Source organism: Phoenix dactylifera, chromosome 4 (genome assembly GCF_009389715.1).
Source record: "Phoenix dactylifera cultivar Barhee BC4 chromosome 4, palm_55x_up_171113_PBpolish2nd_filt_p, whole genome shotgun sequence".
NCBI lineage: Eukaryota > Viridiplantae > Streptophyta > Magnoliopsida > Arecales > Arecaceae > Phoenix > Phoenix dactylifera.
This window is the reverse complement of record NC_052395.1, coordinates 10,664,057-10,684,657: the sequence shown is the minus strand read 5'-3', so window position 1 is coordinate 10,684,657 and position 20,601 is coordinate 10,664,057. Positions and strand designations below refer to the sequence as shown.

At 38.7% G+C, this 20,601-nt stretch overlaps 2 protein-coding genes across 3 annotated transcripts; one reads left to right on the top strand and one right to left on the bottom strand.

The window, feature by feature from the left end:
* LOC103721698 (3-deoxy-manno-octulosonate cytidylyltransferase, mitochondrial-like) lies at positions 1-8,506 on the top strand. 2 transcript variants are annotated; one of them, XR_005511469.1, is made up of 9 exons: positions 1-385; positions 1,054-1,099; positions 2,006-2,092; positions 2,174-2,298; positions 4,384-4,523; positions 4,627-4,678; positions 4,854-4,964; positions 7,751-7,922; positions 8,007-8,506. XR_005511469.1 is itself a non-coding variant. In XM_039125523.1 (8 exons), exons 1-8 carry the CDS (start codon positions 146-148, stop codon positions 7,841-7,843), a joined length of 894 nt encoding a protein of 297 aa, XP_038981451.1. In that variant the 5' UTR covers positions 1-145; the 3' UTR covers positions 7,844-8,095. The 2 variants fall into 2 exon arrangements, 1 of the variants encoding a protein (XP_038981451.1); XM_039125523.1 differs by having other exon boundaries at positions 7,751-8,095.
* A 7,151-nt stretch (positions 8,507-15,657) lies between these two features.
* LOC103721699 (pentatricopeptide repeat-containing protein At3g58590) lies at positions 15,658-18,395 on the bottom strand. Its single transcript, XM_008812007.4, has one exon. The coding sequence runs from the start codon at positions 18,096-18,098 to the stop codon at positions 15,903-15,905; it is 2,196 nt and encodes a 731-aa protein (XP_008810229.3). The 5' UTR covers positions 18,099-18,395; the 3' UTR covers positions 15,658-15,902.
* Between the last annotated feature and the right edge of the window lie 2,206 nt (positions 18,396-20,601).

Sequence of the window (20,601 nt, the reverse complement as noted above, 5' to 3'; positions counted from 1 at the left end):
TTGGAGACGGCGTCAAGCTTCGATGTGATGTCTGATCCGGGGACATTTTCTCCACCGATCTCTTCTATTATTTGTCCCTTGCCTACCGTGGCGTTTCTCTTTCTCAAAATTAGAATCTTTTTCTAGCAGAAGGGTGGAGTGATAGATGGCGATTTGCTCCCCCTCGTCGGAGTCGTCGTCGGCGACGAGCGGTCGGGCCTGGGTTATCCACGCGCTGGTCGCCGTCGCGGCGGTAGCGGTGGCGGCGGGCGCCCACGCGGGGTTATATTTCAAGTGGTTCAGGAAGGGCCGGAGCCGGGTGGTGGGGATCATCCCCGCCCGGTTCTCTTCCTCGCGGTTCGAGGGGAAACCCCTGGTCCAGATCCTTGGGAAGCCCATGATCCAGGTCCGAGATCTATTCTAGGGTTTGATGCGGTGGTTTGGTTAAAGTTCTCGTTTTTTTTTTTTTACTGAGATTAATGAGAGTTTTTGGTTGTTCGATGTTTGCTTTCTAGATTTTACTGTGTTAAAAAAAGAGAACAGGCGTGTTGTCTGCATGCCCTAAGTAGGGAAATTGAGCTACAAATATCTTAGGTGGAATCACTCTTAATTTTTGTGTTGGAATTCGAGTTAATGGAGCGAGCTTCTTAAGTCCTCGTCTTTGCTGATGTTTCATTGCAATAATGTGAATAATTTGATTAGTTTACTGCAAACAGAGTTAATACTTTCCTACTCATGAACTAATCGTGCAAAGAAAAACGCCAACATGGAAAAATAATATGTAAATGATTTATGTTTATTATTCAGAATTGGTGTTCTATGAATTTGATATAGTAGCGTGAGGGTTTTGGAATAATTGGATTCAACTGATCTCTAATAATTGACGGATCTGTGCATCTTTGTGCCATCATGATTCATGGAATTGTCGGAGATTCTGCAACTACAATAATACTCTAGTGCCTTGTTGGAGATTTATAATTTGTGCCTTCACCTTCATGTGTATCTTTCTGATAGTATCTACTGAATGAGTTGTTACCGTTCTGTTCCACTGACTCTTATGTAATGGCTTTACAGAGAACATGGGAGAGAGCAAAGTTGGCTTCTACTTTGGACCATGTTGGTAAGTTTGAATACTTGTAAGTACTATTTTCTTGTATGATGCCGATAATAGTATAATACTCTACAAGGTGCAGTTTGTATGTCGTAAGGACCTTTTTGGACAACTAGATTTAGCCGTTGGATGGACCACTTAACAGATGATAACCAAGTTTATATTTTTAATCCATATGTACCGATACCATAGCTCAGAAGATTAGTATCATTATTTACTAATAAATGGCATTATAATTTGATTAAAAGGAAAGAAGAACTTACTACGAGTTGGTAACATAATAGAAAAGCCCTTTGAGGAAAATAATACTTATGTGAAGTCTAAACCATAATAGTCAAAACCATTTGTCTTGAGGTATAGAAAGAAAGTCATGAGCGAACTCCTTTTGCTTAACAAGGAAGAGAAAAGAAGGTTTCGTTTGATGTCGTCAGACATTTGACATTTGTAACCAGAAGACATGTGAAACTTGGGATTATGAACATAGCAGTGTTCAAACTTAACCTCGTAGATAAAAATAAGTGGAGATTAAAGAGATGAGGAAACGTACTATCGTTAAAGAACCAAGGATATAAATTGACAAATACATGAATCTAATAAAAACACTATCTAGTTTGGCAAACAATAATTTACATACAAAGTGATTAATCAGTATTTAAGGATACAAAATTTATTTTCTGTGCCATCGCCCATGCTAATCATGGCATGAGTAACTAGGAAAAAGCCTAGGCTATCTACTGATGAGCTAAGCTGTCTCTCTTGAGCTATGCAGCATAACAATTGCTAGAAAGACACATTGCTCTATTTCAGAGTCTTGTGGTTGGAATTTTGCTAATGCAACATTTGAACATCGCTTTCAGTTCGATGCTTTACTTTGTTTACTTTTACCCCAAGTAATTTTTCTCTCTTTGACACTAGTTGTGGCAACGGATGATGAGAGGATTGCAGAATGTTGTAGAGGATTTGGAGCTGATGTGATAATGACATCAGAATCATGCAAAAATGGTAACCTCTTATTTTCTTGTACTGTTTATTCAAATAAGTAAAGTTACTCATATATTATCATAAGCTTTGTTTTATCTTCAGGAACTGAACGCTGCAATGAAGCACTTCTAAAGCTCGCAAAAAATTATGATATTGTTGTCAATATCCAAGGAGATGAGCCCCTTATTGAACCGGATATAATAGATGGCATCGTTAGAGCTTTGCAGGTGGTTACTTGCACATTTATAGCCGAATTTCTTCTCTGTATTTTTGTATATGTTGTGTTAGGTATTTCTGAATTTTTGGATGCCATTATACTGCAGAATATTAGAGGAGCAGAACTTCTTCTGTGCTGCCTATGCTAACCATGTCGACGATATTTACAGATTTGTCTATTTTTAGAAAACACACCGGGACAGGAATACGTTGCCTGTATAAAATGTTAACAGCTTGCATGATGTAGAAACTTCTTCTGAAGTTATTCTTCTAGCATACATATACATACATACATATGTGCATGCAATTAAATTAAAGCATCCTGATTTTTCTTGTAGTAACAAAATGATTGCATAATATCATGATTTTGAAATTCATAATGTAGGAGAGCTATTCGAGCTTTCCAAAAATTTTGAGAAGCTAATTCTAAAACCAACCTTGAAAACAGAATGGAAAAAAAGGTGAACTACCACCTTTAAACCAATACATAAAAGGTACCTGCAACTGCAGTTAAGTGTTCCTTTAAGTGAACCAGGGTTTCTCCATCTTTTGTTTTTTTAATGAAGTTAGGCATTAGTAAATTTGAGCTATTTCTCTAGAACAAAAAAAAGAAAAAGAAAAAAAAAGAGAGCTATCTTTACAATGTGCACATTACCATGATTACCAAATCTTCCATGGATTAACTTTACTTTTTGTTTGGTTGATAGGACTGGGTTTGCTGTTGCATTTTGTTTATCTGGTCTGGGTGCTAACTTTTGCACTTGGGGCTCCCTCTTTTGCTGTTCCTGTTTTATCTCTCTCTCTCCTGTCACTCACATGCTTATATGAATTACAGCTTGTGTCTTGGATCATGCCTTCTTTATTGAAACGAAGGACATAATATGAAATCACAAATTTGATGGAAACTGACTGAATTCTGAATCATTGTAGCAGCTACTGCTATGAACAGATATTCATTATCTTTTATTATTAGATTCTGTTTCTTCCTTGAATATGTTGTCCTGTTTTCAGTTAGCTAATTAGTTTAAAGCTACATTTGGTTTCTCTTAAACTGCAAAAGTTTATTTCAAAAGTCATGTGTAAGCTTTTCTTTTGCCTTTTACACTTTTGATTTTTGTCAATCTTATTATGCATTAACACCAATAAAAGATAGGGCTTGTCATCCTACCTAGGCTTGGGCTATCATTTTTAGCCATTATTTCTCCTCAAAAGGAAAATAAATTTCTGCAAACTTAAAAAAAGGAGAGAAAGAATGAAAAGAAGAAATATCAAACAAATGGGAGACGACTGGTAATTGGCAATTGGAAATTAAAAGGTTGGTAAATGGCATAATGTGTATATCTTTGGTCAACAAAGAATTATGCCAGATATGACAGTTGTGATAGTAAGCATTATTCTCGTTCTCAGTGTAGAGCAAGTTTGTTATTTATGATAATTTCTTCAAGTTCCAGGTGTCAATTTTCCTTTCTGTATGTTATTTCCAAATTTTTTTTTCTATTACAGGAAAGCTACTTGTTTGTGAGTGGTCTTCCTGATTGTAAGAAATCTGAGAGTTTATTGTCTGTCCTCTTGACTAGGTGGTTGATTATCCTCACATTCACAGTAATTAGTTCCTGTTGAACCATGGTGTATATTAAACATGTACAACCTGCTTTTAGTATTACTAGATTGTAAACTTTATGCGATTCAGTTTAAGAGAGCATTCCAATATAGACGAATCAATCTATTCTTGCAGTTAGGTGTTTTTAGTTCAAATGTTGTCAAGCTAACTTAAGTACATGTTCTAAAAGGGTAACAAAAACAGAGGTATTATCTCTCAGTTATATGACGATGTTTCCTTTCCAGCAGACAAAAACAAGTGATGCTTAATATCATCACTTTATTTTTGTTAATGTCATTCTTGTGGTAGCACCCTGTAGCTATCATCTTCCAAGTTTCAATTAAATGACAAAAAGAAAGGATTCATTTACCTGCTGCACCATCACACTGAGAAATTCTATCTATTTTAGACTAGGAACAATACGCATTACTCCCATTTTTTTGTTAAAAAATATATTTTTTTGTTCATTATTTAACTTAGTAATTTGTGAAAGCAGGGAGCTCCTGATGCAGTTTTCAGTACTGCAGTCACATCCTTGAAACATGAAGATGGACTTGACCCAAACAGGGTAAAGTGTGTCGTGGATAATCGTGGTTATGCAATCTACTTCTCAAGGGGTTTGATCCCATATAACAAGTGAGCTATTCGTGTATCTCTGTTTAAATGTTCTGTCATGAGATATATTGGGTATATCCTGATCCATGCATTTCTACTTTACATTTGTTTGCATATATTTCAGGTCAGGAAAAGTCAATCTGCAGTTTCCCTATCTACTTCATTTGGGCATTCAGGTTTGTATTCTACTCCAGGATTTTATATGTCATCAAATTTGCATCATGATGCTTGTCTGATAGTGTTTATGGTTAGATTTTTTTAAATAAGAGTTTATTTTATTGCACGTCCATACAAGTAAGAAATTGATTTCATGTAGAATTTGCTAATATTAGTGTTCTTGTGTCTGGCCAGAGCTTCGATTCAAAGTTTTTAAGGATCTATCCGCAGCTTCCATCCACTCCACTGCAACTAGAAGAAGATCTTGAACAACTTAAAGTTCTTGAAAATGGATATAAGATGAAGGTAATGCCATAATATCTAGATTGAAATTTCATTTTAGAATTAATGCAAAGGGCATTTGTTGTCTTTGATATTGCTAAGTTGAGTTTGTTTTCTGGAACCCCTGTTTTGTGCATAACGTATAGACTTGCTGCCGGGTTCAATGTGACATACGATCTCCATATTTTGCCTTCTTTGGGCCCCTCTATTGGTCTATTGTTATTTAATTGAAACAGTCCTGTTGCAAGTTTTAACAACACTCTTCATGCAAATCTTAGGCCTACTCAAGTTTCAAATCTTGTGCCAGTTAGTTGAAAATGATATTACATTCTAGATTGAACTTTTTTTTTTTGTTTTATGAGATTCTTTTGTTTTATTATTATCTCATTGTATGCATCCTAACAACCTGTTTGGGGGAGCTGTTGGCAGTAGAACTCTTGAAAATAGACCCGTTGGAAGTAGAACTTTTATAAAAAGCTGTTTGCTGTATGGTAACTGCATTTTTAAAGTGCTGTGGCACTTTAACATGTGTTTGGTAAACAAACTGAGAAAGTACTTTTGTATGACAAAATTACCATAAAGGACATTGCATAGTATTATACAATATAGCATAATAAAATATAACATATATTAATACATAAATATATGATATAGTATAATATTACTGTAATGTAATATAATATTATTATAATATAGTAATATAATATTGTATACTATAGCATAATAATTTAATATAATATTAAATTATTTAACATAATATATTAATGTATTATGATATAATGTAATATAATATTATATTTATAGTATAATACAATAATAGAAAATAAGAATACTTTTTCTTGTACGGAAGAGAGTCTGATCCACGGCTAGGATTCTTTGTTAGAGCTCTAGCAGATATTTAGGTTTATAAAGGAACAAAGTATGTAATTGTTATATTTTATTATGGGTATTTTGGTCAAAAAAATAATTTTTCGACAAAGCTCAAAATAGCTTTTTCGGAAAGCTCTAATATTGAGCTTCTCCAAAAAAGCTATTTTTAGCTTTCTGAAAAAGCTAAAACAGCTTTCCGAAATTTTTATCAAACACCTTTTTTTTATCCCAAAAGTGCTTTTGGAGGGCCAGAAAGTGCTTTTTGGCCCTCCAAAAGCTCACCTAAATGAGGCCTTATTCATGCACATGCTGTAACAAGGTTTTAGATCTCCATTATCGCTGTCTTGTCAACTGGATGCAAAATGTGATGTATCTCTGAAGAATCAGCTTTAGGCCTTCAGAGCTGCTTAAAGTTACGTTGTTAAAAATGACTGGGAAATAGGCATATAATAGAACGGAAAAAAAAGCAAGACGAGATTTTTCACGGAATGTATTTTTTCCTCATCAAAACTATTTTATGATGAATTTTTTGTTGAATGTTAACTTTTTGAAAATGAAAAATATTATATATCTTTTCATATTTCAATTGAATAGTGAACACAACCAAAAATATGTAATGATGATGTAATTTGATTTATTATCTTGACAAGATCAAGAATGTTAATAGAGAGAGCACAGAAGGGTAAGTGTCATGCAGTTCTTCCAAATTCTTATTTTAGGTGTGTTTCAAGGAGTTTAGCATAGATGCGTGTGGTGTTAGTGTGTGATTGCATGCTTGTGTGATTTTAACAGTCCCTCTTAAGAGTTTATTATTATAGTTGTTGTTGTCATCATTTCATTGTTATTTAGCATATAGTTCCAGAACTTCTGGTGCCACTGATTTTATGATTTGTTACCTATTCTGGTGGATGATGGAACTGACCCTCTGATTACCCCATTGTATCAAAAGCTGACTCTTCATCTGAAGTTACCTGTGACCTCTTGAAAATCTATTATAAGTACTCAAGATGAGACTTCCCTTGTCAGTTGTATGGTTTGCTTCCTAACCCAATGCACGAGGCTCCCACCACTGCGTGTGTTTCGAACTCGTGGCACCGTAGTCATAATAGAGCAACCTTACTGTTGCGCCAAGACTTACCCTCTTGTATGATATGCTTCTCTTGTCCCAAAAATATACTGTTAGACTTATTTTGCCATGTAACACCACCCCAACTTAGCAATGTAAGAGAACAGATTCATGTACTAGCACACTTGCAAAAACTGTGAGCTGTGCCATGTAACACCCCCCCCCCCTCTTAAGAGAACAGATTCATGTACTAGCACACTTGCAAAAACTGTGAGCTGTGCCATGTAACACCCCCCCCCCCCCCCCCCCCCCCCGCCCCTCCTCTCTCTCTCTCTCTCTCTCAAAACACAAGCGCACACATGCACCATTCCTAAAGTTTGCTTTCCTCCAAAAGTTTGAGTCGGACAATATTTACAACCAAAAAGGAAAAAGTGAGAACAATACTGATTGGAGTCACCCAAACTGGCCAATGCTGGCATCAATGGAATGGTTTCTGCAAAATGTTTCAGGGTTAAGGAAACCAAAATGTGCATCAAAACTGAAATTTCTATCCGAGGCACTTCTTCTCCACAATAAAAACACAATTTTTTCTCCACAATAAAAACACAATTTTTTGCTAGTTCAGTGGCATGTAGTGTGTTAGCCAATTTCGTGTTGAACACCATAAACAAATTTTCATTGTTTGGAAGCCCTTGCTTCACAAATTCTAGTTTATAATGTATGCCATAACATGCGTATCCACAAGTCATTGGCGGTAGTGCATGAGGATCAGGTTATCAGAATTAAGACCTTTTGTTGTCATTGTGCATATTACTTTTGTAGAGATGTTACATGGTGTGTCTTTTCCTGTCTCTCTCTTCTTGCTTTGTTACAGGTAATCAAGGTTGACCACGACGCCCATGGTGTAGACACTCCTGAAGATGTTGAAAAAATAGAAGCATTGATGCGAGAGAGGAACATTGCATAGAAACGAAAGCATATGTGGAGAAAGAAATGTGATGCATACATCTGAAATAAGGCCTTGTTTTGTGCATTCTCCGAAGCAGGTTGCATCATTCTTGATTTAGTTGTCAGCTATCCTCAGTTCTCTGTAATTTATTCTCTACTCATGTTGTTTATTTAGTTTTTAGGGTGTGGCCACATTTGCCATGACTTCAACAATCCCAAATCAATATAGAACACAGAACCGTTGGTGATTTCCCTGTTGGATCGTGTGAAATGCTACTGTTTGAGTTCATGAAGGAAATGGTGTCAATGGGGATGACGATATTGTTGTTGAGATAAACGACCTGACCAAATTCCATGCCTTTCAGCTATTATGCAGCTTCAGGTTCATGATCAGAATAATTGCTTCTGCAAACTTTGAGAGCTTCCAGACTAGCTTTACGACACATCTATAAGCCCAGTTATTTACAATGATGTTTGTGATACGAATAATGAGACACAAAACATCTGGTCCTTGAGTTGTTTGCCTCTGCCACTGAACGTCAATGATGGCTTCCTTTGGTTGAGAAGTTGCTTCAATAAGTGTGAAAGGCCCAATGCAAGGAGAATGGGTGGAACACGGTCTATTCTTTAACATTGAACTCACTGCTTTGCTGGTGTTTGTATATATGCTTTTTCTGTTTTCCTTTTGTTTGTTTTAGTGAGATGCAAAGTTACACCGCCCTTCTGTAAATACTGCCTAACACATCGGAGTACAGTAAATCTTGCAGCAGTGCCGGAACTGATATGGTAGAGTTGGTCACATATGAAGCAACTCAGTCTATAGCACCATTGGCCTTCTTACAAATATGAACTGCCTTGAAGGATCTTAAAGTGGATACCCGTCTACTCAAATCTACCAAAACTAGATGCCGATCATTCTGAAAAGCAACACCCCCCAGCAGCAAGCTGATCACCATCTTTGAGCCCCCTTCTAACACTACATTGTGGGCCCGGAGCATGGTAACAGTAAAGGCTAGATATGGTACCCTCAAGCAGCCAATAGGCATGATCCCCGGTTGGTTGCGGATCACGAACCTTGCTCCTCCCTCTGCACCACCATCCAAGATACTATTATTGAAGTTAATCTTGAGGAAACTAAAGGGTGGGGGCTCTTTTGATCTGCATGCCTTTATGAGACAACTCTGTCCGGTATGGAAGCCGATCCCAAGCCACATTCCAAATCAAAAGAGCTACCCTTAGGCAAATTCTTATCCTCTATATTCAGGCGAGATCCCTATCCATTGGAGTGAGAGGGTCACCAGTTTTCGAAGGTCTTTTGATTTGATTATTGAGCCCATTACCACTCCCCAACCCACATTATTTGGACCCTTAGTCAACGGGATAGCTAAGGAGAGAATCTTTTCTGTCCTGCCAAAAGCTTGAGCAATGGCGTCCCTATCCCACCTCCTCCCCGCTTCAACGAAAAGATTTGCCACTTTCAAATTCTCCCGTCGGTCATAATCAATATTCATAGGCATGCGGGCTAGAGGAATCTTAGTAAGCCAAGGGTCTGGAAGCACATCAATGGACCTGTTGTCGCTAATTCTCCATCTGATACTAGGGACGACAATGTCAATATACGACTTGACTGTATTCTAAATGAAAGATCCTATCCTGAAGTCACTATCATTTCCATCCCCATATTGGTCCTCATCATGGCACTCCATATGTTACCAGGTTCCAAAAGAAATTTTACAGCTTGATTAGCTAGATTGACTTCATGACTGGCTGTTAATGCATGAATCTCGAGGCTGCCCTCTGGAATGGGCTGGCACTTCGAGTCCCAAGTGATCAAGTGAACCTTTCTTCCTCCATCCGTCAAACCACATAAAAAAATTTCTCATTATCTGTTCAATCTTTAGGCTGGCTAGGTTTGGGAGAACGAAGTTCGCCATTAGATGGCTTGGGATAGTGCCTAACACTGATCTAACTATAGTTAGCTGACACATCATTGATAGCACCCTCCACTTCCATCCTTGTAATCTGCCTTGAACACTATGGACCAAACTGCTACAATCTCGAGATCTTTAATTAATTGCTGGTGATGGGGATCCCCAAGTATTGCCATGTTTCGCTACACTTTGCTATATCCTAGAAGCTTCTGATTTGCTGCCTTAGTGCCGCTTTGATCATCAGACTAATTTTATTACCAACCTTTGTAAGTTGACACTTTGCACTGAAATTCTACAATATTCATGAACCACTCTTTGAAGTATAATAACATTGCTAATCAAAGCTCAAGCAACAAGTATGCAATCATCTTCAAACAGGAGATGTGATAATGTTGGCACTACCATAGCTAACTTCTTCATGGAGTTTGCACAAATAATAAAAAGATAGTGTGACAAAAGACAACCATGGTGAAGCTCCATCATTGATTGGAAATACTTTATGGGAGTGCCATTCACCAACGAGGCAAAAGAGGGCTTCATGACACCTTTGACACAATCAATCCATCCCTCATGGAGGCCAAACTACCTCGAAGAGTGAATTAAGTAATCTCATCTGATCCTATCTTATACCCGCTCCATGTCGATTTTTATTGCCATCATACCTCTACATGGGGGGCCTCTCATGAGATCATACATAAATTCTTATGCTAGCTATGAGTGTATTGTTGGAGATGCCTTACGCCTAATGAAAGCACCTTGTTCCAAACTTACCAATTAATGCACCCAATAGAGGCTGTAGTTTTGCCACCATAATCTTTGCAATTAGCTTATAGAGAGTGGTCCATAGGCTTATGGGTCTATACTGCGAGGCCTCCGTAAGATTGTCCTTCTCGGGGATGAGGACGACAAAGGTATTCTTTCATGCATTAGGCATTGCACTCGTTTCGAAGAATTGCTTGACTGCCTTACACGCAGGACAAAGCTTCTTAAAAAAGAGAGGAGGGATCCATCAGGTCCTGGGGCCTTATCACTTGACAATGATCTCCAGGCCTCTTGAATCCCTCCATCAGCCACCGGCTTCATTTGGTTCATAAGTCTTCGGAGTGGGATGGGAGTATCAATGCTTACTATCGACCCCGCACCCTCCATCCACCTGACTTTAAAGAAATGGAACAGTTTCTTTTTTGATTTCCTTAGGGTCATCCGAAAGTATGCCTCCTATATAACATGTCTTCAGCAGTCCAGCCCAGTTTTTCGTCTCCTGGAAATGGTTGATTGATGGAAGAACTTAAGAGTTGAAAACACCATCCCTAAGCCAAGTGATACGGGATTTGTGTCTCCATAAGAACTTCTTGCTGGTGAAGGAGAGAATCATTTGGTCACCCTTTGATTCGGGACACACGCAGACTAGTTCAGGAGTTGTTAGCTATCCAGATTGGTCATGTATATCGTGAGGTGAACCGAGCTGCAGACTGGGTCGCCTCATATGTGGCTCGTCATTCCGGGGACGTCATCTGGACTAGCCCAGCAGCCGTTCCCCATTTGCTGCACTGCCTTTTGTCTTTTGATTCGGCAGGATGTACTCAATCTTGATTTATTGGATATGAAATGCCGTTTTGAACAAAAAAAAAAAAAAAAAAAAGAAAAAAAAAAGGAGAGAATCATATGGATATATTATGATTAATTCAATAACATAGCCAAATTCTGAGTTTGGCGCAGCCTACGCATCCGAAGTGCCATGCATGCAAGGTCTGCAGTTGGTATATATGCACCAAAGACATATAAACCCTGCATCAAAACAGATAACACGGACATGCTTATGAATGGGGATCTGGCTGAGCAACCTCAAGGCATTGCATCCTCGCTGACATGAGATATGTAACATTGGCAATTAGATGAATTATTTTTCAGTTGCTATCAGGAAACCTGATGACAATATTTGAAGACAATCAATCCATGTGAAAAAGTTTGACGTACTATACGTTATTCTAATAAGGCTTGTCCCTGAGTGGAAGCTAGCCTGGAAGGGACTTTCACAACTAAAAACACCTGAGAGTCTTTAGTCCTGGCCTCTCCGACAATTATCATCCAAAAAGCTGGGAATACGAATATCCTAAATATTGTCGGCATTTCGCAGCTGGGATAGGATATCTTTCCAGCTACATACGAGATACGAGCTAAGAAATCTTTAAGCTGTCCATTTAGAACTCTAGTCCAGGAAGCATAGTTAAAGAAAAACAGTAATATATCTCATTGCCGACAGACTTCAATCATGACACAGGAGTGCTATTCCTCGCACCATAGCCACCAAACTAGCTAGAACAAGCTTTAGTTGCACGATATTTAAATATAACCTAGTAACCATTTAAGAACCAACCACACACCCTCTCTCTCTCTCTCTCACACACACACACACAGAGGCACACACACAAACACACACATGCACGCGTGCAGATACATATCTCTACTTCTTAAAACAAGCGTGTACGCATGCACGCACAGACAGCGTAATGATGGTGGTTAGCCATGGTGCTGAGGGTCTGGTCCTCCTGGCACTTCTTTCTTGTTGTCGCCACCCTTCAAAGCTCTACGCATGTGTTCATGCGCCCAAAGCTTGACGACTTGGCCATGGCCGCTTTCACTGTCATTACCGTTCCAATGCTCATGAAGCAACCGGGCTTCGGGCATATCTACAGGTTCCCTGCAAATAACCAATAGCAGCATCAGTGCAACGCGGATTGCCATTGCTAAGCTCCACAAGTAACCAGCTCGGCGCATGTCGATATGCCAAATTCCTCACCTATATATGGAGAGCCAAGGAGTGGTAGTGGATCTTAGAAAAGCTCAGGTGGTTTGTGCAATAGAAGCAACCATCTCCTCATGCCAACTTGTCCAGCACAGCATACCGTTAGCAACCTCACCCAGCCAATAACTTTCTTTGTGCGCCTCCTATCCTTTATATCCGTTTGGGACTACTTTTACGTTAAAGTTCAACTAATCTATCATGGCTCAATTACGTTTCATTGATGAGTTGAAGCTCTATCTGGCTTGGATTAAATTTACTAGCTCCAATTGGATGTTCTTATTGCAGCACTATTCTGGGTCCAATGGCTGTGAAACACTTGGACTCCATGCGTGGCCAAGTTCTTCGTCATTGCCACTAGGATCCCCATGCTGTGCTCCAAGAGTAGGTAGAGTCATGAAAAACCCAGATTGCTCACCCTAATTATATGGCCAAGTTCATCTCCATTGCGACTTGGAAAGCAAGGTGATTTCCATCCCATAATCTTCAATGCATTTGGTGGCTATATCTAGCTCTTATTGCCAATTTAATTTAAGATTAACTTATCATTCAATATCATTCCAATTATCTGAATCTCTATTTAATCCTAATTACCGATCATAATTCCCTAGCTTCTTTTCCTTATCAAGTTTTCTCATTAATTCCACGACTGAAAAATCTTTTTCTCTACACTGGTTGAAGTTAGAAACCAGTGGAAGTTACTAGTGGAAGCCACCACAAGCGTCCAAGTGTATGATCTCTAATCCACTGACCCCTTCGATCCGTTCCTTTCCTTCCGTAAAGTTACTTTATAGGATATATTCAGCTCCAAGAACAAACAAATTTTGCATGCATATGAACGATATATATGATACCTCCAAAGGGATTTGTTCCATACTATGTTAAACTCATCTCGTTTCCTCTCGAATCGTATCTTTCTTGAATATTTAGTAAGAACAGCCGCAAAAATTTTCTTCGTAGGAAGAACAAATTCTTTTGACGTAAACGATAAGCAAATTTTAACTTTTCCAGTGCCTTTTTGTCTAATTTGTCCCTTTGGTCTCGAAGCTTGCTCGGCATTGCAACGAAGTAACGTAGTGATCTCCGAGTAAGCAATGACAGCAGTCATAAGATGATGATTGATTAAGAAAAAATAATGGAGACGGGATATGGTGGCAAGAAGATCTACCATTATAATTATATACTGTGGTTAATATGTGGATGAAGGCCTTTTCTTCCTGTATTGGTTGATGATACGTCCTCTTATAGAGGACAAGTCGTTGTGAACGTTGAGTCACTATATTTTGTTTGGGCATGTACCTCGGACCCACCTTCAATCATATTGATGGATTAAAATATGAAAACCGTTAGTAAGCTAGAGGAGTTTGTTGTTAAGAGAATAAAATTAGCAAAAGATGTTCATTTTTATATTTAATATTTTGTTTAAATATGAGAATAAATTTTGGCATAGCTGGTTGGTCCATCAAATTCTGCACCCGCACAAAATAAAAAGTTCATGGTCTATAAATTTTGATCGGGCAATTTCATAATCAATGAACTTATCAGACGACAACAAATCTTGCACCAATCCCTATGTATTATAAGACAAGAAAACTATAATAATAGTTATAACAATATAATTCAAAATTTTTAATTTTTATATATCTTTTTTGAAAGACAAACAAATTTCTTTTTTAAAAGATGAACAAGAATATACAGATAATTTTACCAAGTAGGAGAATAGACGGATTATTATATCTAAAGGATATAATTTTATTAACTGATCATATACAAGTTTTAGGAATTAAAGGATTCATATATAAATAATATTTTAGGGGTTGATATATAAAAATTCTTAAATAAAAAAGGAAAAAAAGGAGTTGGTGGAGCCATTACAATGGAAATGGCCTTAAAAGTTTCAAGCACCTTGACTTTAAGAGTCCACAACGGGATTGGATATTAGATATATGACATGTCAATGCCACTTTGAGCCACTTATGCAATCCAATTTGAAGCTTGGCTGGCCACAAAGCTTAACAGTATATGGCTTGCATGGATATTCATATATTGGCCCTACGCGATCATCCATCATATGTATCACTATCAAATAAAGTTGAAAAGTTTCAAGATCTTTTGATGACTTTTATCCATTATGCTTTATTTCTAGTTTAGCGGCAAGAGTATCTTCATTACTACAAAGTTTTTAAATTATTATTTTGTTTTAATTTAGTAATTGAGCCATAAGACTTATATTATACAATCTGGTAAAAGGTCTATAACAACCAATTCCATCATCTTTCACCGATAATGCTGTATCCACTACTTGGTAGTATTTGAATGGATACCTTTGTCAGCCAATCCACGATGGCAATCCCTTCTCCGCGAATAGGGGTATAATTGAGCCAAGCTTGATTAAGCATGGATTTGATCAAGCTTGTTTTGAAAATAATTTCGAGCTTAACTCGAAGATCAAGATTGATTGCCGAGCCAAAGATGAGCCTAATCAATCTACTTGATATTTCTAATCAAGCTGAAATCAATTCAAGCTTGCATCGGACTTGGTTCAAGCTTGATGTCAAGCTTTATTTAAGCATGAATTAACATTTAATTGATTCAAAGAATAAACTAAGGATGCTAATTAAAACCTCAATCTTACTTACATTATCTTTAAAAATATTTGATCCTTATTTAGCCGAGCCTGATCGAGCTAGGTCAACTTTTGGTTCAAGCTTGACTTGTTTAACTTGAATCAAGCTTGATTCGAGCTTTTCTCGAACTGAGAGCCTGCTCAATTTGTTTGTCAGCCCTATCTGCGAATATGTGAAATCTTGAAGTCATCCGGCTAATCTGTGACATTAGGATCATGGCTTCATTCAACAATAATGTGCCTCCATTTTGACACATACTTGGGGCTTATAGATGTTAGGGAAACTGTCCAAGCCTAATCACAAACATTGCCCACATTCTGAGTGCAAAAAGAACTGCTGGAGATTAGTGCTAAAGCTTAGGTGCAAGCATTTTTGAACTGTTCGCGAGAGCTGGGAAAAAGAAAATCTGGTAATTTCCTATAAAATTAGCTGGAACTAATTAGAATTTTGACATATTCTGGAGCATTCTTGCTTGTAAGTAATGAATGAAGTGGACAAATTAATTCATCTAGTGAATTCAAGAAGGATTCCAAGGAAGTAAGATGGGTAACTAGCAGCCTGACCAACTGAAAAAGAGATCCTACCAGTCATATATATAGTGCTTAAGGAGCCACAGCCATAAAAGTCATGGCCACAAACAAAAAAAGAGAGAATGAAACTGTATCCTTTGCTTCCTATATGGCAAAATGCCCAAGTGAAATTCTTATTTCTAAAGTCCTACGCCACCATGCTGCCATACCTCCTGCAACCTTGGAGGAAGATGCGCCATATGGCTGCATCTGGCTGAAATGGCATGCCGCTGATCACGCGCTCGGCTTCCTTTAGATGCCCGTATTTGCACAATAGGTCCACCACACAAATATAATGATCCATCTCTGGTTCAATTCCATAATCACTCCTCATTTGTGCGAAGAACATCATGCCTTCTTCCACAAATCCACCATGACTGCAGGCTGAAAGGACTGCGAGGAAGGCAACCCGGTCTGGTTCGAACCCTTCAAATTCCATTTGCTTAAATTTTTCCAGTGCCTCAATGGCGCAACCATGAAATCCCAATGCTGAGATCAGAGCTGTCCAAGAGATGAGATTTTTTTCATCCATTTCCTCAAAAACTCTTAAACAGCTCTCGAGGCTGCCGCATTTCGCATACATGTCTAGCAACACATTATGGACGAATGTGTCAGAACACCCTGAGTTAGTCTTAATGATAAGCCCATGAAGCAAACTACCAAGATTGAGGCTATTGATCTTCGAACAGACGCTCAATAGACTTACTGCTGTGTAGTTATCAAAAAGATATCCTGAAATTTGCATTTGTTTGAACAATTGGAAAGCTTTGGAGTAATCCCCACCACGTACACAAGCAGTCAATAAGATGTTCCATGATATGTTATCTGGCTCTTGCAGCTTGGACAATAACTCCTGTGCCTCTTTGTATCGACCAGCTCTGTTATAAACACCAGCCATGACATTCATGGGGCCAACAAAGGACTCTGAGACTAGAGCCAAGGCATCACAAACAGTGGCATGAGAAGCATATGATGCAATAAGAGCACTTGAAACATACTCATTACTATCATAACCCATCCTTATTATCAGCGCATGAAGCTCCTGGAGATCCAAAGCAGATGCTTGTTTAAGCCCAGATGAGAACGTGAACTCGTTGGGTCTAATCCCTGAGCTTAGCATTTCTCTCAGAAGAACTAAGGTGGTAGGTAAACCAGCATTCATATATCCTGAGATCAAAGCATTCCAGCAAACGACATTCTTCTCCGCAATCCCATCGAACACCCTCTTTGCGTTGTCCAAGCTCATGTACTTGGCATAGAAATCAACAAGTGAACTTCCGACGAAAACACCGGTGGCAAGATTGTGCTTGATGGCTTTAGCATGGATGAGCTCTCCATACTTCATTGTGTCTAAACTAGCACAAGCATTAAGGATGCTAGTGAATGTGGATTCATTGGGCAAAAGCCCTTCTAAAGGCATCATCAAGAAGAAATCCATAGCCCTCTCTGGCGCCGCACTTGTAGCAAAAGCTGTTATCATGGTGTTAAAAGAAACCGCATCTCTAATTGCCAACTCATTGAAGTATCGTTCGGCAGCTTGCGTTCGAGAGCAACTGGAGTACACACGAAGCAGAGCATTCGCAACCACGAGGAATGAATCCATTGCGACTTTGACTGCAAGCCCGTGAATTTGCTCCATGGAGTGCAAACAATCTGACGAACGGAATGCAGCCAGAACGCTAAGAAAAGAACATTCTGACGGTCCAATTCCTGTCTTTAATAGCTCTCGGAACAGGAACATTGAATCATGGACAAAGCCCAGCTCGGAAAATCCAGAGATGATACAATTCCAAGTGACCACAGTCTTTGTAGGCATTTCCTCGAATAGCTTGACCGCATCGTCCAATCTGTCATTTCTCGCCAAAAATCCCATCAAAGCCGTGCCCGAGTAAGGGTCGGCGTGAAATAACCCAGACTTCAGGATCAATGGGTGCAGCTGGATCCCGACACGGTGTTCGAGCGACAGCGAGGAGAGGATGGGGCCGAAAGTGAAGCGCGTGGGCCGGACGCCGGCGACCATCATCCGGGGGAGCAGCGCCCAGGCGTCCTCCGCGCAGCCGCGCCGTGCGGTGGCGGCGATGATGGCGTTGTACGAGACGGAGGTCCGGCGGGGCATTCGTTCGAACACCTGGCGGGCGGAATCGAGGTCATCGGCGGCGGCATAGGCAGCGATGAGAGCGTGGTGGACGGTGACGGGCGGATTGGAGGCGGAGGAGATGGAGAGGGCGTGGAGGGCTTTCGCACGGTGGACGGCCGAGATGGTTTCAGGGTCGAAATGGACGGCATGATGGGAGGAGCAATGGAAGTCGTGGGATATTATGGCCCGGAGGAGTGGTTTGGACATCCAATGGCATTTAAGGGTCTTTTGGTTTAAGAATCTATATCATTTCTATTGTCAACACCCTGTTTGGGAGACACCGAGAGAAGAGAAGAGTAAACAAGCAAACAAATTGAGTTTCTGGGAAGAAGTGAAGTTGAAGGCAATTATTTCTTTCCATTGTCACAAATTTTCCTGAGAAAAAAAAATCAGATAAACAAAATAAAATCTTTTTATTGAGTGAAAAGAGATCTAAAAATGACACCATTATCTTTTTGCTATCATCCATTATTATCCACCATGACATGATTATAATAATAATTAAATTTTAATAATACAGAAATCATATATTGCAAGATAAATATAATAAATTTAATTAACATCTATCATAATAAAATACTGTCATTGAAGTCCTAGCTTTATGTTCAATTATATGTTTGATTTTGTATCACGGAGCACTTGCTCGGATGGTATCACTGCTCGACTAAGCTGATAGGGTTTTGTTCTGGTTGAAGTAACCTCACAAAAATTGAGAAGAGTATAAGATAGAAGGTGGGCATATATCTATCTCTTATTTTTGTTTTAAATTTATCTGTGATGAGGTAAATTAGTGCTCCAACCTTGAATCCCATTCCAAATATGTTTCAAAGAGAACGGCCTTAGGGTCCACAAGAAATTGTCTAGAGAGCAACATCAAACCAAATGATGTAAACGAGCTCCTTACAATAACTATTGCATGAAGACACCAATTTACATGCACCCAATCAGGCCCTATATGGAATGAAACATGATGAATATGCCAATTTTTTCTTGATCTGGAAAAATAAGAAAACAATTATTAGAAGAACGTCAAAACCAACTGATTTGCAGGGAGCTGTGCCATGCTAGACCTAAGAACCTGTCATGAAAACGAAGAAGAAGAATATATATATATATCTACTTTGCTCTTAGGATACATGCTGTCTGCTCATGATGTTATATATCTACTTTGCCCATTAGCTCTTTGACATTAAAAATAGCTTGGAGTTTCTAGTACCTGAAGTAAAAGGTAAAAACTTTGAGTTCAGGGTAGGGTACTTAATAAAAAGTTTTTGCTATGTAAAAATATATTTTTAAAGTGCCATAAAACTTAAACATTTGTTTGATAACTAAACTGAGAAAGTAGTTTTATTATGAGAAAATGATAATAAAGGACATTAGTGCTTTTAATTTTTTAACTCTTGCTATTATGTGAACGTAGCCCATTTATCTGTACAATCTCATGTTGATCTATTATAACAAAACTTATCTATCAAACATATTGGAGACTGAGGTCAATTAGATAAACCATAACTACTTGCTACCCGACCAAATCGTCCTACTATATTTATCCACCGACCTAACCGCTTGTTTAGAACATGGAGCCAGGCTGCTCAGGCCACCATCCTAGCCTAAAGTTTTGAGCTTGTTACACCAGGTCAAGCCAATTGTTTTGATACAGCTGGCCAACAAGAAAATCTAATGATGATTTAAACACATATGATTTGGAGTTCTATTAATATACACTGCAAGACCAGAACTGAGTCCGAATACAAATTGATTTTGGAATGTTTAATTTTGTTTGAGATGGTATGATAAAGTGATTGCTTATTTAAGGGCCTAAAAAGGGAATTTCAAATTGTATGAAGCAAAATGAAAAAGAGAGTATCTGAAGGGAAGGTCTGACGAACTTCCAAGAGAAGAATCTAATTCTGTTGAATGACATGAATTAATGGTCGCAATGCTTACTATTTCAAGAATAAAAAATGCCAAGTTGCAAACTTTTAATCTTAATAAGTCTAAAGCGCAGATTAAGGCCTTGATATCGATCATATTATGCCTTTCAATTGCCAATGGGTTGGGTGGCCCAAAACCCTTCAATAACACAAACACAAAGCTAGCGAACAAGCCTGCCTTCAGCCATGGTGTCATCATAAGAGAACACAAAGCAATGCCAGTGAAAACAAAACAAGAGGTTACTCCATTATAGAAGATATCTGACAGGAGTCACAGGACTCAACGGTTCCATCAGGAAAAAAAGAAAAGAGGGCACTCAAATGTAATACTGGTCTTATAAGGACACACAGAAAACCTCAAAGTCGCCATTTCTTCTTCTTAGCTGGTGGGCCTGCTGCTGCCAAGCGCCGGGCTCCAGCTTATATACCTATAGTTTTTAAGTCCAAAGCACAAGTGGAGTCCAAATGCGTGCACAATTACTTTATGGGTTGGCTTTTTGAAGGGAGGAAATAAAAGGTCTCACAAATGGGTTTTGGTTTGCCACTTTCCATGCAAACCACCACACACGTATGGTCCTCCATTAATCTAAAACTCCTGGCGCCGAAAGGATACCTCGGACCCATTGTTGTCATCGCGCATCATTTCATTCCTTTTCTCCTTGGTCTATGGAAATGGCCAAAATGTGGATCCAGTCACTTGACTCTGGTGCTCGGCTATATACAAATATCTCATTTCCATGGTGGATGGACCAAACAATCATGCCCTACTCTTGTGA